The following is a 17,547-nucleotide window of genomic DNA, read 5'->3' on the forward strand; positions in this document are numbered from 1 at the left end:
TATGACGGTTAATCATTGACAATTTTCAGGGTAGATATGACATATCTACATATAGTCTGAAATAACAATTTAAATAGAGCAATTTAAATATGACAAAAACCCAGGAGTCACTGATATTTTCTTACTAGAACTGTTTTAGATTGAGAAAAATAGTCATTGTTTTTGTACATAATTTTAAATATAGGTAATTGATTTATATATATATATAAATATATATATATATATATATATATATATATATATATATATAAAATCTAACTATCCTGTTTTCTATATTTTATATTTCTAGTTTTCGTGGGAATTATTAAAATTACTATTATATGATACATTTTAATAATAAATCAACAAATGAATTCATTTATGTATATCAGAATATAAAAAATCTATTACTTTAATGCAACCAATTCTTTTTGTTTTGTGAATATTTTATAAAGCATACATATATCTCTAATATGAATTGACATTTTAGGCACAATTGAATTACATTTTAGGCAGTATTATATACGTATATTAAAAATTTTTTTGCTATTATAGCATCATTGAAATTATAAATATTCTAACAAAGATGAAGAAGAAGAGAAGAATGTGAAAAATAATGTATTTTTTGTAAATATTCGAAAGTGTTCTCGATATTTAATAGTCCGTGATTGATAAAATTTTAGAAAGGGCGAAGAACATATGTATTATGAAAATAATGTAATGCAGAGAGATTTTCTGTTGTAACGAATTATGTAAAAAAATGACTAATGAATATTCTATAATTTTGGCTCATCTTATTCAAGGGTCACAAGAAGATCATCTCCTTCCACTCTTACTCCTTGACTAACATCTACCGTTTTTATTTTTCCTGCCTTTGGTGCCTGCACTACCATCTCCATTTTCATCGCAGATAAGACAATCAAAGGTGCACCTTTGTCTACCGTATCACCAACTTTTGCTCTGATATCAATGACGGTACCAGGCATAGGAGCTCCAATTTGATTTTTATTACTTTTATCCGCTTTTGGATGTACGTGAAGTTCCTGAGAAATAATGAGAATGAATTAAAGCATTGGATTATTATCAAAAAGATTTTTGATATATGTATATATAAATATAATAATTAATAATAATTAATAATTAATAATTAATAATAATTAATAATTTTATATATATATATATAAATTTAATAAATCCTACCTTAACAGCCTCTTTATCCTTAATGAATACAGATCTCAATTGACCATTCATTTCGAAGAATACTTCACGTTCACCATTTTTCGTAAGATCTTCGGCAACTGCCAAAGTTTTAATGGCTAACGTTTTACCCTTCTCTATAGTTATGTCAAATTCTTCGCCTACCTTTGGCCCTGTGAGGAAAATTCTAGTTTCAAGTTTGTCTACCGGACCAAATTTTTCTTTAAAGTTTAAGTAATCGTTCGTCACGCTAGGATATAAGGCTGCAGACATAACATCCTTTTCCGTAACATGTGGATAGATTTCTTGTAATTCTTTCTTTAAATTGGCAAAATCTAAAGGTGCCAAGTTCTCTCCTGGTCTACCCTTTACTCTTGGCATATCTTTCAGAACCTTAGATCTAAAAGGTTCAGGGAATCCACCATGAGGTTCACCAATCGCACCTTGTAGGAATTCAACTACCGACTTCGGAAAAGACAATTCTTCGGCCTTGTTAAGTACATCTTTAGAAGAGAGTTTATTTTGTACCATGAATTGCGCCAAATCGCCTACTACTTTTGAGCTAGGTGTAACTTTAATGATATCTCCGAGTAACAGATTGGCTTCCCTATATGCCTTTTTGACATCCTCAAAGAATTGACCCAATCCAAGGGAATACGTTTGGAATTGAAGATTTGTATATTGACCTCCTGGAATTTCGTTCAAATATACATCAGCATTTCCTGACTTCATCGTCGTAGTACATTCAAAAGGTGCATAAAGCGTTCTAGTTTGTTCCCAATAAGCCGAATATTCCGAGACATCGTTTAGTTCCAGATTGGTATCGTTTGGTGTACCTAAAGTTTTGTATAAAAATTAATGGACTTCAAAAAGAAACCTGAATAAAAATAAAACTATTACGAATACTTTACCTTGTAATGACGCGACAATGGCTCCCATGGAAGGTTGACTAGTCATTCCAGACATACTGTCAACAGCAACGTCAACAACATCGGCTCCACTTTCAACACAGGCCAGCATCGATGCAACCCCGACACCTGCGGTATCATGAGTATGGATATGAATTGGCACATCAGGATTTTTTTGTCTGATAGCGTCGATCAATATTGTTGCAGCTTTTGGTTTCAAAAGGCCTGCCATATCTTTGATCGCCAGGACATGAGTGCCAGCCTTGACCAATTCATTTGCCAAATCCGTGTAATATTTTAGATCGTACTTTTTACGTTCCGGATTGCTGACATCTCCTGTATATGAAATCGCGGCCTCTATGATTCCACCGGCTTTACCAACTGCTTCCATTCCTGAAAACGATCTTAATCCGTTAATTATAATTGTTCATAAAAAAAAAAAGTTCCAAGATATCTTTGACGAAAAGAATATAGTCTTACCGATGATCAAGTTAGGCATGTAATTCAAAGAATCGAACACTCTGAAAACGTCTATACCCATTTGAACGGCTAATTCGCAAAATTTGAAAACAACATTGTCCGGATAATTTGTATAACCGACTGCATTAGCACCTCTTAATAACATTTGGAAAGGAATATTGGGAATGGCTTTACGCATATCTTCCAAACGTTCCCACGGGCACTCGTGTAAAAATCTTAATGCTACGTCGAAGGTTGCACCTCCCCAGTTCTCCAAGGAATAAAGCTTGTTGAATTTATGTGCCACAAAGGGTGAGATCGTTAGAAGATCGTGAGATCGGACGCGTGTAGCTAAGAGAGATTGATGTGCATCACGGAATGTCGTGTCCATCAGTAGTACACCTTTGTGTTGACGAATGGCTTTGGCAAATGCTTCTGGTCCCTGTTCTTTGTAGATATGACGAAAACCTTTCGGTGGATCCATAACGTCTGCAAGATGTAATGCATTTTAATCAGTAATGATCTTTTCTTTTTCTTGTGTTTTTTCTTCCCATAAAATTGACATAAACGTGTTAACGTAAGTTTAGTTCTTTTCATGCATACACACACACACACACACGTGTATTATAAAAATTAAAGCTTTGTGTGTAGTTATACGACAGTATATGATCATGCTGTATATATATATATTTATATATATATATATATATATATATATATATATATATATATATATAAATACACATATAGGCGTTCATGCAACAAACGGACAATCATGTTTGTTAATTAAGCTACAAGTGAGATGCACCGTTTACGTGTAAATTATATTCTTACAAGTGTACCTTAAGTCATGCAAAGACAATATCAAAAGAAAGTGTTATAAATATTAAAATCTTCCTAATGTGCCAATTATTTATGTCTACGAGGAACGTATACATATTTCTTCATATTATATTACATTTTTTTACCTACTTATATATTCAAGAAGATATTCTTTTGTACTCCAGTCACACACACACATACATTGCTGTGTAGTTAATATCTTTAGAAAGTATATTGCATCGATAATGTACTAACTAAACTAACAGATTATTATCGAATAATTTTTGCAAGCTATACATGTTCTTCAGTCTCTATAATAATAAATGGATACTTGATAACAAGTATATATAAAAATACAAAAGAATCAATATTGTTTGCCTACCTGGTGTATCTGGATCACTGTTCTCCTCTGCAGCTGCAAGCTTAGCAAAGTCTAAAAACATTGCCAAACAATAAAATAAAAGCATGCGATAAACAATGAAAAGTAATAAGTTACGTGGCACCATTAATTTCTAATTAACGGCTATCCAAGGTATGGTCAGTTTAGAAGAATTTTATTAACGATTTAGTTCTTTTAACGTAGATAAATTTAGAGGCACAACTTGGATATATCGTTTCGTTGATTCATTATTAAGCATGCTCGTGAACTTAAATGAGTTTTTAATCACAAATGTTCTCCTTCGATAATAAATCCAACAAAAAATGGAAAGATAAATGAAATTATAAAAGAGAAATACATATGAGTATGATATAAAATAGAAAAAGAAAAAATATATAAAAAAAAAAAAAAAAAAGAACAAAAAGTATGACAATAGCGAATATTGATCTTTCACGTATAGTGCATTAGTGTTGCGTACGATGACGTGGTGCAAATTGTGCAAATGAATATAAATATAAGTACATAAAAATGCGATAAAAATTTATCCAATTAAAGATTTGTCCAATGTTTGCCCATCGTCATCCATCAGAGAAAGCAAAATGTTTCAGTTTGGGTGGGCTAAAAATAGGGTGTCTGTCGTAATAGATTGTTATTTGAAATATTAACATTTGGATTAGCAAAGACTGAAAAGATTATTCACACGACGTTGAAATCACCTTATAAGAAATCTTGATCACCTTCTGGCAATCATTACCGATCAATAGAGAGACTGGCAGACACCCTAAAGGCGAAGTAAGAAAAGTGTGCTCCCATTTATTATGGACCCACGTATCAAAGCGTATCCTTTGTAGATCTCTAGCGTTTTAACTTGTTTGCCACTTGATATACTAGATCGTTATTAACGTTTTCATTTCTAAATCTTTCGAATTAGAATAAGAGTTACAATAATAATTACAAACGCACAAGCAGTTTGCTACATTTTCAAATATCATACCTAAAGCGATCTGTGGAACGTGAGGTTTGATCTCTGCTGGTTTTAGAGTAGTAGCCAATGGTGTGCTAGGTCCATTGACGAGAACGGTTCCTAAATAATTCAATAACTTTTGAGCTCGATTCTGACTCGGTTGAAATTGGAACAATTGTGGATTCTCATCGATGAAATAGGTGTCGACGTTCCCGTTGAGGAATTTTTGATTCTCCAAAACGTTAAGTAAGAATGGTATGTTGGTTTTCACACCACGAACTCGAAATTCACGTAATGCGCGATTCATCTTAGCGCAGGACGATTGAAGATCTGCGGAGTGACTTATCACCTTTTATTGAAACAAGAACACGTTACTAGCTTTTGTAGAAAATTGATCTTTTTCCTTCTTTTTTTTTTTTTTTTCATTCATTATAGATACCTTAACGAGAAGGGAATCATAGTAAGGTGATATAATAGCACCAGCAAAAGCAGATGCACCATCCAATCGAATTCCCATACCCTCTCCTGATCGAAAGACTTCAATCCTTCCAGTATCTGGTTGGAAATTTTTTGCTGGATCTTCGGTCGTAACACGACACTGAATGGCAAAACCTTGAGGAACAATTTTCTCTTGCGTCATACCAAGCTCAGGTAAAGTGATCCCTTCGGCGATTCGTACTTGAGATTGGACAAGATCAATCCTAAAACATATTGAATAACGACGAATCACTTGTCGTCTATCTCTTTTATATAATATCATTGAAAGTTGAAAAAGTACCCGGTGATCTCTTCCGTAACCGTATGTTCGACCTGTAGCCTAGCATTAACTTCGATAAAGTAAAAGTTTCCTGATTCATCGACTAGAAACTCAACGGTACCAGCGTTCGAATAACCAACGTGTTTTGCTAGTTTTACGGCGTATTCAGTCATCTTATTCCTTACTTTGACATCCAATCGTGGCGCAGGTGCAATTTCCACAACCTGTCAAAATGATGAATTTGATTATTAAAATTATCATAGTAATAATAATACGATCACGATTATCTCACCTTTTGATGCCGACGTTGAACCGAACAATCGCGTTCGTAAAGATGTACAACATTACCGGCTTGATCACCGAGTAATTGTACCTCAATATGCCTTGGTCTTTCGATGAACTTCTCGATGAACATAGCACCGTCTCCAAAAGCTGCCTTTGCCTCGGACGATGCACGTTCGAACATTTCACGAACCTCTTCCATTTGTTTGACGACACGCATACCTGTCGATGTAATAAACGATTCGATCGTTTCTCAAACCTTTAATAATTATTCGATAATAAGTGTAATAACGAAAAACAGTCATCAATTACTGGGGTCTACCTCGCCCTCCACCTCCATAAGCAGCTTTGAATATTACGGGAAGGCCGTGTTTCATACAAAATTCCATGGCTTCGTCGGTAGTCCTCACTGGACCGTCCGTTCCTGGAACGATCGGTACTCCAGCTGCTATAGCAGCTTGTCTGGCAGCCACCTAATAATATAATTTTATTTCATTAATGTATGTCCCTACAAATTTCTATTTCACAGTAAATTTCGATAAAAATATTTTACATAATTTTTCACTTTTAATATTCACTTAATAATTAATAAGTATTAAGTAATAAATTTTTTTTTTAATTTATTAAAAAAAGAAAAAAAAAAAAAAGAAAAAGAAATCATAACCATTAAAGGATTAATTGCAGTTCTTAAACTATTCACGTCATTTTCTTGAGTCATCACCTTGTCTCCCATTTGTTGAACGACCTTCGGACTAGGTCCGATAAATCTTAATCCAGCATCGATCACAGCTTGAGCAAAATCTGATCTTTCTGAGAGGAAACCATAGCCTGGATGAATGGCATCAACGTCATTCTCTTTAGCTACTTGTATAATCTCCGGTATATTGAGATAAGCTTGGACCGGTGGTAAGCCTCTTCCAACTAAGTAACCTTCATCGGCCTTCTGTCTGTGCATTTGCATTTTATCTTGTTCCGAATAAATAGCTACCGAACGAATGCCGAGTTCGGTGCAAGCACGAAAAACACGAATAGCGATCTCCCCTAAATAAGTTATATAAATCAATAATAAGTCATATAAAATATTTCCTTTTTATTTATTTATTTAATTTTTCTTTTTTTTTCTTTTTTCAAAAAACGAAAAAATTTATTGTAACATTGAAGTTTTATTAAAAATTTATTTATCTCACGAATCTATCGATCGGAGAAAGTATTGGAGTGATTAAAAAGAAGAGAACAAAAAAAAAAAAAAAAGAAAGAAAGAAAGAAGAAAAAAAAACAGCAATTCAAAGAGTAATCGATCAGAGATAAATTTTACTTTCGATAATTAACTTTTGGATTCCATTACGCGTATTGCGATTTTATCTATCGTCCGAGGAAACATCATTTTCTTTCTGAATTAATAATTAATACATGTTCAGGCCAATCGAAGCAATACTTTCACGATAGTGTTGAATTATTTGAAGATATAAATGATCTTCTATGAACAATATGAATGATCATTTGTTGAATTAACGTCAACGATTGAGTCAATATTCGTCATTCTTATCATGAGTGGACTCGTGATCGTATGGTGCATAATTTTCGGCTTACGCGTTATCGTATGTTTGTCTAATAAGTTAGATATTTGCAAAGGATTACCATTTTTTTTGGATCGGTTTGTTGAATTAGTTGGCAATGGTATTGAGCTAAATAGCTCTACTGTAATGGAGCCAAAAATTTTCGATCGGTCAAAGCCAATGAGCAATATCAAATTATCTTTTTAGGTCAATTCAACTCGATTAAACGTCTTTTTTTCTTCTTTCTTTCTTTTTATTTATTTTATTCTTAATTATTTGTACTTTTTGTCTACTTTATTATCATTATTATTATTTATATTATTATTATTATTATTATTATTATTATTATTATTATTATTATTATTATTATTATTATTATTACTATTATTTTATTTTTATTTCGAAAGAAATTAAATCACTTACCTCGATTTGCCACCAAAACACTTCTGATAGGTTTGTACTGAACATCGCTGGCGAATAAATTCTTGCTGACTCTCCATGTATGTAGTATCGTTTTGTGTTTTGACAAGACTTGCTGGGCTCTTATCGACTGCATCTTCGATTATTCGAACTTTCTATATTATAGATATATTTGTAAACGTTTTTCTATTTATTCGTTGTAAAAATTATAACTCCGATAACTATCGATGATCGTTATTCTCCAATTTCTTGTTTTATTCACCTATTTATTAAAAAAAAGTCGGTGTTATAAGATCCAATATTTTCTATTCAATATCTCTTCTTTCTTCTTAAGGCATTTTCTTTTTCTCCTTTTTCTTTTTTTTTTCTTTTTCTTTCTTTCTTTTTTCTTTTTTTTTTCTTCTTTTTTTTTCTTCTTTTTTTTTTCTCTTTAATAGAAGACGTTTTATCTTCTCATTGAACACTTCTTTCTTTTTATTAAGTTCTCTTATTAAATGTAAATTAAATTAATTAAGTTATCGTATTTAAATATTTATTAATAACAAGGGGAGACTACTTCGATGATGGACGTCGGATATCTAAATAAAACAAAAACAAAAACAAAACAAAAAAAATAAAACAGAAAAAAATAAAATTAATTGCGAAGAAAAATAATCATCGAAGGAAAGCACCATGATCTCGTTAAACTTTTATCAGTACTTTTATTAAAACAATAACGCGTGGCCGTTCATAATAATTAAAGTCGTCCGACATTCGAACCATATGTTCAGAGTTCAGTCTATCCTGTTCGTAGTTATTAAATGTCACAAGTGGCAAACATAATTTACAGCTGTCAGAAGATAATCCAGAAAAAGGATTTATATTTATATCTGATAGGATAAAAAAAAAAAAAAAAAAAAAAAAAAAAAAGAGCGTCGACGGTCAATGACCTTTCCGCATTTTACCCTTTATAAAAATAATAATAATAAAAACAATAAATATGTTATCCAAATGTTAACACTCTATTAAAACATTTAATGGTGAATATCAGTCTTAAGAAAAGAAAAAAAAAAAAAAAAAGAAAAAAGAAAGAATATTAATAATAGAATTTTTCATTGGAACGATTCAATAATTACGATCGAAAATGATCGATTTCATTAATTTTAAATTATTAATCATTGAAGTTTCATTGGATAAAGACATTTATGACTAAAAACTCTCAAGTTCGATAAGACAAATAAATTCTATATATTTTCGACACAACTTTCTGTATTATTCCGCTTTATCTAAACAAACAAATATAGATGCGAACGTAATGTAAAGATTTTCGAACTCTTGTTTCTTTCTTTTTCTTTCTCTTTCTCTCTCTCTCTCTCTCTCTCTCTCTCTCTCTCTCTCTCTCTTTTTATCGTTTCATCAACGATGTTTATCGTTAAATGAAAAAAATACTTTCACCATCTCTTTCGTCAGCTTATTTATTTCATGGTAGTCTGCTGCTATTATTACGTAACATATTATAAACTATGAACTTGTTCGGAAGATGGTAATTTTATTGCCATTGTCTGGTAATGTGCGTTATTTACTGCCTGCCTAATCATCCTTTCGATAAACCTGAGATATCATTCATATTTATCCTCATGATCTTTTTTTCCGTCCTTTTTCGTCCCATTTATATAAATCAATTTATTGATATAGACAATAAAAAAAGAATAACAGTTGGATTATTTCAATTTAATTGATTATAACGAATGATAATATTGAAAAATTTTTTCAGTTGTGCAAATAAGAAATCTCTTTAAGTAAAAAAAATTGCATTGGCAAAATTGAAATGGACTCTTATTCTTCGTTTCGATTTGAATATTACGTGGGTGTGGGTTTCTAATTTGAATGTCGTTCGCTGATACATATATATATATATATATATGTATATGTATGTATATCTATCGTGTATGTATATAAAACGAGTGGATATAAACTAAATTTACAGTGATAGAAAAAAAAGAAAGAAAAAGAAATAAGAGAGAGAAAGAAAAAAATAATGGTTCGTAAGATAACGTAAGATAAGAAGAATAATGTTGATAAAAAAATTTTCGCACCTATGTACATACCTATTTGATAATTATCGAAACAAAAATTTTTAATCTTTTCTTGAATTTCTTGATTTGTTGATACGACCGAGAAGCTATTCCGTTCCGTACATTGATTATGACATTTATACAAAAGCATTTCAGGTGAATGGGGTAGTCCTAGTTTTCCCCTACCTTACCCTCCTCGATCCCACCATACGTTCGACGTTACTGCGCAGCTTTCAGAAGAGCTAATTATCCCACATTGATAAGCACGGTACTTTTCGTATTAATCGATATTTTCGATCAAAATGTGTCGTTCGATCAAATTTCATATCGTTGAATTAATATCGAAGCATCTCCGTGAATTTTTTTATTATTATTTTTTTTTTTAATACTATTTCTTTCAATTTTTTTTTTTTTAATTTTCCATTTTCTAGAAAAATTAATTAAATTTTTCATTTTAATTTAAATTTTCCATTTTTGGTCAAATTAAATTTTTCGAAATTTATTTTCCCTACTCTCTTTTTATCTTCTCTCTAGATAAAACTCATTTAGAAATAGATTATTTCTTCATTATATTTTTTTTAATAATTTCAACGTATACGGAGTTAATGGAAAATGAATTTACTTCTAAAATATTTCTCGTTTTTCGTAGGAATTCTAATTTCATTTTTCCTCCAGATATGTACACGTTATATATTACATAATCATATGAGGAAAAAAAAAAGAAAAAAAAAAAAAAACGGAATTATATCTTCATTCTGTTATCATTTTCTTAATATTTTGTATAACAGTATATATCAACCGATATTACGATATTTTTCATTAAAAAATAAAAATTTTTACTTATCAGAAGGAAAAAAGAATGTATCTATATATATCGAGTAACTAAATTTAAATATATCGAGTAAGTAAATAAGAGAAACAACAAATTGCTTATCATTGATTCTATGATGCTTTCTTCATTATAATGTAAAATTGTCAATGCTCTAAATTAATCTGTTATCGTATGTGTTGTTAAAAATGGGAAAAAAGAAAACAAATACTTCCATATTAATATAAAAAAATCGTAATAAAACTACAGAAACCATTTTGTCCGGTCTTTGACATCATTGAGAGAAAGAGAGTGAGAGAGAGAGAGAGAGAGAGAGAGAGAGAGAGAGAGAGAGAGAGAGAATGTGTGTGTGTGCGTGTGTGTGAAATAAACTGCACCGAATTCAAATTTTAATCTTTCATGAAATTGATAAACTACTTGAAGAATGCAATTGGAGCCGAACTTCGGCTTTGGTTTACGTAACTATTATTTCTAACTAATCGCACCCACTGTTAACCTCTTGCTCTTCGATTGAGAGCACGAGGTTCGATATAAAATCTAATTATGATATTATAATGATATTATATTGTAACAAGTAAAATTAGACGAGTATTTAAAAAAAATTTTATATCATAGAGAAAGGAAAAAAGATCAAGATAAATTTTATCAGATCTTTTTGCAATGTAAAGTACAAGAAAAGAGAAAAGAAGGCAAGAAAAAAAAAGGAAAAAAAAAGGGAAGAAAAAACAAATTATTTACGACCTTGTTCTTTGCATCATTAAAACTTATCTTTCCTTCGTGTCTATATGTCTTTCATTCGTATATGTTAACAATATTTAAATGTATTTATTCTCTCGTTTTTTTTTTTTTTTCTTTCTAATGTATAACTTATATTTTACAATTTCATTCTGTCATTGACACAAATATGAAAACCAATCTAAATGATTCTACCGATTGTACTTCGTTTTAAAGATAATTTAAATTGTCTAATAAATGTCTTTGTAAATGTTACTTGGAATTAACTATTATATTATGCTAATTATATAAATATTTAAATGTTCCAGATAATCGCTGTAAAAAATATAATATACCGTAAAACATTAAGTCTAGTTAAGATCGAAGGAAAAATGCATATTTCTTTGTATACTGATGAATCGTAAAATTCTAAACGATTCGTTTGTTATGCGTAATACATTTTAATATACATATACAATATAAATGTATATATGCGTATTATATATACATATATAACTTGTTTATTAAAATAATGTTCACGAACCGCACATATTTTTTCAAACACGTCAGTATATGGTTTTTTCCGACTTAATATAGAGATCGTAATGTCTAGCGTGAGTGTAATTAAATTAACAGCAAGTTCGTGTTACTTCGAATAACAAAAATAAGAAACCACGATAAACTTGTCGAAGAAAACGTTTCATGGCTTCATACTTTCATCAATCAATCGTACTATGGCTTAGATAAAACCAATTCGAAATTTGTATCAAGCTACAACGTTACATATATATATATATATATATATATATATATATATATACATAAGGTTTTTCAGGTTTTTTTCCGTCAAACTGTGCCGATATGTTTCACGAATAAAAATAAAAAAAGGAAAAAGAATGTTGTATAAACATAGAATTACAAATGTTTTATTAAAAATTTATAAAAAAGAAACAAATATATATATATATATATATATATTGAAGTCTTATCGTTAATATGATACTACAATCGTAACAATGATTTATTTTGTTTGATATTATTATTTCATTTCAAGATTTAGATTATCATTAAAAGGCTCTTTTCTCCGATACCGTGTCGATTTTATTGCGCCTATACATGATTGATATCCATATAGGATATTACAAAATATCATCTCTTGTAAATATTAGAAGTTTGCATGGCTTTGAGTCGACTATAAAGTGCATGTAAAAAAAAATTAAGCGTGTAAATGTAAATTTTTGTATAATGCAAATTTTCTTAATAAACTCTCTTCTTTTAATTTTAATCGATTGCGAAATATTTAATTAGACATTTATAGACGGACACTATATATATATATATATATATATTTACATATATGATAACTATTTTTACGATAATTTTTTGCGGAAAATCACAAAAAGATAATAATAAACACCATTACTCGAGAAAGTTAATCTCAAAAAAATAAAAGTATATTTACCACTATCTTTGAAATGTTAATTCTATATCTTCGTAAGCATAATAAAAGATCTTGAAGAAAAAAAAAAAATATATATATATATATAACTACATGGAAGATAATGGATCCAGTGATCATTGTCCAACCTATTCCATTCATTTCGTTCTAAGAAACTATTGACTATTTATGTCGTAAAAGGATATATATTCTCGTATGTTCTCCGTACATTGTACGTAAAAGAGATAACGATTAGATTGGATTAGAAGTTAGATAATCAAGAAGACAATTGTCTTATTTTGAAACACGAACCGCCAATTAGACAACTCGTATTCAAAAGTATGTAAAAGAGATGGTCTTAAAGAACAAAAAAAAAACAAAAAAAAAAAAAAATGAGAATGAAGGAAAGACATTTTTTTCTTAAATGAATGATAAACGAATAGATTAATTTTAAATGGGTTAGAAAGTGAAGACAAACGTTCTCAATGATATATCGTTGTATCTGATATCACTCTACTATATCAAGGAAATAAAAATAAAAGCAAAGTATGTATTATCGTTGAAAATTGTTAATATATAGATATGTACATATATATATATATATATATATATATATATATATATATATATATGCAATCTTTCAGACATTCCCATAAACGTTAATGAAAACTTTGTTTCTATCCAACTAGAGAACGAGTTCTCCTTCGAGTGTCCAAGGGAACCAGTTCAGGGCCAAAAGGAATAAAAAAGAAAAGAAATTCGAGAAAAGATAAGTTCGCAAGAGACGACTTATTCGAGTATTCGAACAACGTTAAGATTCTGACTCAGTTTTTATCACATTATTAGATCAAACGATATAACGTTAATTGAAAAAAAAAAAAAAAAAAGAAAAAATAAAAATTAAAACGATCCATCGCTATAATATATATTATCTTGAATATATATCCTCGGCCAAGAAATAACTAAAAATCATATTTATTTTCATTGTTACTCATTGTAAACGTGTATGCTTACATATCGTACGTACATACGTATATATGTAACTAAATACGGGAGGAAAAAAAAATTGAGTTAATGACCGATTAAGGTTGATCGTAACACTAGAAATAAAATGGGTAACATATTATCTATATAGATTTGATCAAAATTTTAATCTTAAGAATAGATACGTGACGAAATATATATATATATATATATATATATATATATATATATATAAATCAATAAGTAAATAAATATTCTTTCTATATATTCATCTGTTATCGAAGAGAACAAAAAGTTACGATCGAGTAGTATCTTCTCCTTTTTCTTTTTCTTTTTTCTTTTTTTCTTTTTTTTTTCGAATTTCGAACGCTTGAAAACGTGTTCGTCTTTAAAATGATCGACGCATGATTTGCATTGGGAGTGATATGAAGCTCCTCCTCGACGTCGTCGTATCGAATGATGAACAAACACATGTCACAGAGAGAGAGAGAGAGAGAGAGGGAGAGGGAAATAGAGAGAGAGAGAGAGAGAGAGAGAGAGAGAGAGAGAGAGACAACGAGACTCATCTACATCTCGCCAAATTCGAAGCGTATAACGTAGCTCCCACTTCGATACGTCATTCTCTTAGCGCATCGCAAAGCGCCGCGCATCGTCACTCACTCAGTCGCTAATCCAGCAGCGTTAGTTGGCGAGAACGTTGAGAGAGAGAGAGAGAGAGAGAGAGGGAGAGAGAGAGAGAGAGAGAGAGAGAGAGAGAGAGGGAGGGAGGGAGAGAGAGATGTCTCGTATGAGATTTACGAGGTACTATTACTTAAAGTCATATCTTTTTATCAATAAACTTTTTATGAAATTTTAAACGGTACAATAAAATACGCATTAACGTTTCTATCCAAAAATGATTAGTTAAAATGAAATCTTATAATTTTCACATTTACGAGTAAATAAATGTAATCATTTTAGATATATGTGACGATATATGTAATGAAAATTTCAACGTTGTTGGTTATGTAAAAGATAATACGCAATTACGTTAAGAGAATTTACGGTGGGAAAAAGCACTTTTGCCTTTGACCCCTTTGACTGATCGGTAATAGCGTATCACGACATAACCGTCCCTTATTATGGACTATATTTTATCGTATAGATACCTTTATGAGGGTTAACCAGATATTTCTGTATTCTGAATGGTGTTAGAGATTTATTAAAATGATGGACCTTCGGCCCTTTAAAAGAATAATCTTATAAAATCTCTTTAGAAACGAACGAGAATAATAATCCTATGTTATCGTTATTTTTATTTTCTTTTTTATTTTTAAGTATGTCAAATGTTTTCGAATGATCAATATCTTTCAAATTGTAAACTTGCTGCTTGGTTTCTTTTGCTTTTTCGTTTTTTCTCTATCCCCTCTCCCACATCCCTTTTATGAACGAGAATAGAAAAGTAATTATTTAGTCACGGATATGTCATCACGATTATCTTTCGTTCGCTAACGATTCAAAAAATTGTCCTCGGCTTTACGTACTTACACGATGCAGCGATGCGGAGAGAACAGAAATTAGAGGCCAGAGCTCGATCCGACTAAAGCCCGAGCCGTACTGAACTCTCTCACGCAACGTTTCCCTTCGTGTCTCGACCTCTACTACAAAAATAGTGGCGAACACGCGAGGAAGATGAAACTTCGTAATCGATATGAATTTCTTCTCGAGAGAGATAACCACGATATCTATATTATCGACGAACGATTCTTCGATGAATCTTTTCATTTCCGTTTGTCACTCATTTATCTTTTCCTCTTTTTTCTTTTTCCTTCTTTACCCTCATTCGATAAGGTAGAAAACTTCTGACTGTTATCAACTTCTTTTTTTTTTTTCATTTCTTTTTTTCATTTTTTTTTTTTTTTTCATTTTTTTAACAGTTCTTTGCATCGTCTCTTGATTTTTTTTCAATGTTTTATTTCCTTTTTGTATACATTCATAGGCCCCTAATCAGCTAATTCCATCGGCCGATCCAGATCCTCCCCGATAATAAATAAATGCACCGTGTTCCGGTAATGCGCGATATCGAGATATACATACAACGTTAATGTTAATTAAATATATATGTACACACAATTATTTGCCTACCTAAGCTAACTAGGTTTGCAACAAGATTAGTATCGAGAATCGATTGCTCTTCATTCATTCGATATTATCAATGAATATATTATATATATATATATATATTCGTAATCGTGTTTTTTTCTTTTTATTTTTCTTTTTCTTTTTCCTGTTTTCGTTTTACAAAAATGTTAATATTCGTGTTTGTTCGACCATGTTGGAATAGCAATCGAAGAATCGTTTCTCGTTAATTGTTATCTCGTTACTAAATATTCATGTATATGTATATAAATTATACACACCATACGTTCACACTCACACAAAGCAATCAATCACAGGAGAGTATATGTGCGCATACATGTGTGTATGTGTGTGTGTGTGTGTGTGTGTGTGTATATATATATATATATATATGCGCATGAATATACAGTATACGTATTTTAAAACGATCCTTTCGTACGTTCGTCAAGAAGCATGGCGTTCGTAATATTTTTTTTTTCTTTTTTTCCTTTTTATTATTTATTTATTTACTTATTTATTTATTTACTTATTTATTTATTTATATATATATATATATATATATTTATTTTTTTAACGGTTGAGTAGATGTACGAAGCACCCTATTTGTTATACATACATATACGAAGTGACGAGTTTAGTAAACGATGGCCGACCTTTCGTATTTGAAATCGACGATCGTAATATAAATATTTCGTGTGCCCCTTGCGAAGCATTTCGCGTAAAATCCATAAGAGTGTGTGATATACGTCCGTGTATACATTTATGTGTATATGTGTATGCATGCGCGCGCGCGCGCGCGCCGGAGCGTGTGTATATGTGTGTATTTGTACTACATATGTCCATTTGTTCGTTCATTCGTTTGTTTGTCGATTATAAAACGCGTAAAAAAACTCGCGAAAGATTCGTAGGAGGCAAAAGAAAAAAATCATTTTACGATCCATCCGCTATGAGATACGAAAAGATGGGCGTCATTGAACACACCCACGCGTACACGCAACAGATACACACACTCGAAGCACAAATTCATTCTCACATATGTTATACATACACAAACACACACACACATATACATATACATATACATATACACATGCACACATTCACATACACACACACACACACAAACATGGCGCACCTAATCGACATAGATATAAGTCCGTGCGCGTATCTCTGGAAGTCGAAATGAATAAAGTTAAAAAAATATAATCTTTAAAATAGAAACTATAACCGTCTTTTTCTTTTGCTACTGCTCTATTGCGTTACTTATGACATCATTTAATCTCCCGTTTTTATATTCCATATTTCCCCTCCCACCCATCCCAAACCCCTATTTTTTCTTTTTTCTTTTCTTTTTCTCTTTTTTTTTTTTTTTTTTTTTTTTTCTTTACTTTAATCATCTCGCGTCTACTCTCATTATCTCATTTTATTATCGAAAACACATCGAACATTATTTTTTATACGGAATCGTATGCTCTATCCGTTAACGTACGCATACATACATACGCGTACGATACACATGTACGTTTCTTTCGTTCCGTTGGAAATCGAAAATGTTATTATTTATAAAATATAGAAAAACATTGTAATATTTATTGTAAGAAAATGAGTACTCTTCGTGGGAAGATCCAACGAAACGAATAACTAAACTAATATATCGGAAAAATATCAATAACTACTACTTATCCAG

The 17,547-nt window shown here is 30.7% G+C and overlaps 1 protein-coding gene across 5 annotated transcripts; it reads right to left on the minus strand.

Annotated features, from left to right (window-relative positions):
* Positions 1 to 350: 350 nt before the first annotated feature.
* On the minus strand, positions 351 to 17,172 carry LOC124951960 (pyruvate carboxylase, mitochondrial). Of its 5 annotated transcripts, none has more exons than XM_047501109.1 (13): positions 15,270 to 17,172; positions 7,727 to 8,301; positions 6,469 to 6,788; positions 6,070 to 6,220; positions 5,758 to 5,969; positions 5,487 to 5,689; positions 5,148 to 5,409; positions 4,739 to 5,057; positions 3,748 to 3,798; positions 2,565 to 3,032; positions 2,088 to 2,477; positions 1,180 to 2,012; positions 356 to 1,022 (listed from the first exon to the last, which is right to left on the minus strand). In XM_047501109.1, the coding sequence occupies exons 2-13, from the start codon at positions 7,857 to 7,859 to the stop codon at positions 774 to 776; spliced, it is 3,591 nt and encodes a 1,196-aa protein (XP_047357065.1). In that variant the 5' UTR covers positions 7,860 to 8,301; positions 15,270 to 17,172; the 3' UTR covers positions 356 to 773. The 5 variants fall into 5 exon arrangements, with proteins under 5 accessions (XP_047357068.1, XP_047357065.1, XP_047357064.1 ...); XM_047501108.1 differs by having other exon boundaries at positions 15,266 to 17,172; XM_047501110.1 differs by lacking the exon at positions 15,270 to 17,172 and adding an exon at positions 9,811 to 9,954.
* Between the last annotated feature and the right edge of the window lie 375 nt (positions 17,173 to 17,547).

This window comes from Vespa velutina, chromosome 10 (genome assembly GCF_912470025.1).
Source record: "Vespa velutina chromosome 10, iVesVel2.1, whole genome shotgun sequence".
Lineage (NCBI taxonomy): Eukaryota > Metazoa > Arthropoda > Insecta > Hymenoptera > Vespidae > Vespa > Vespa velutina.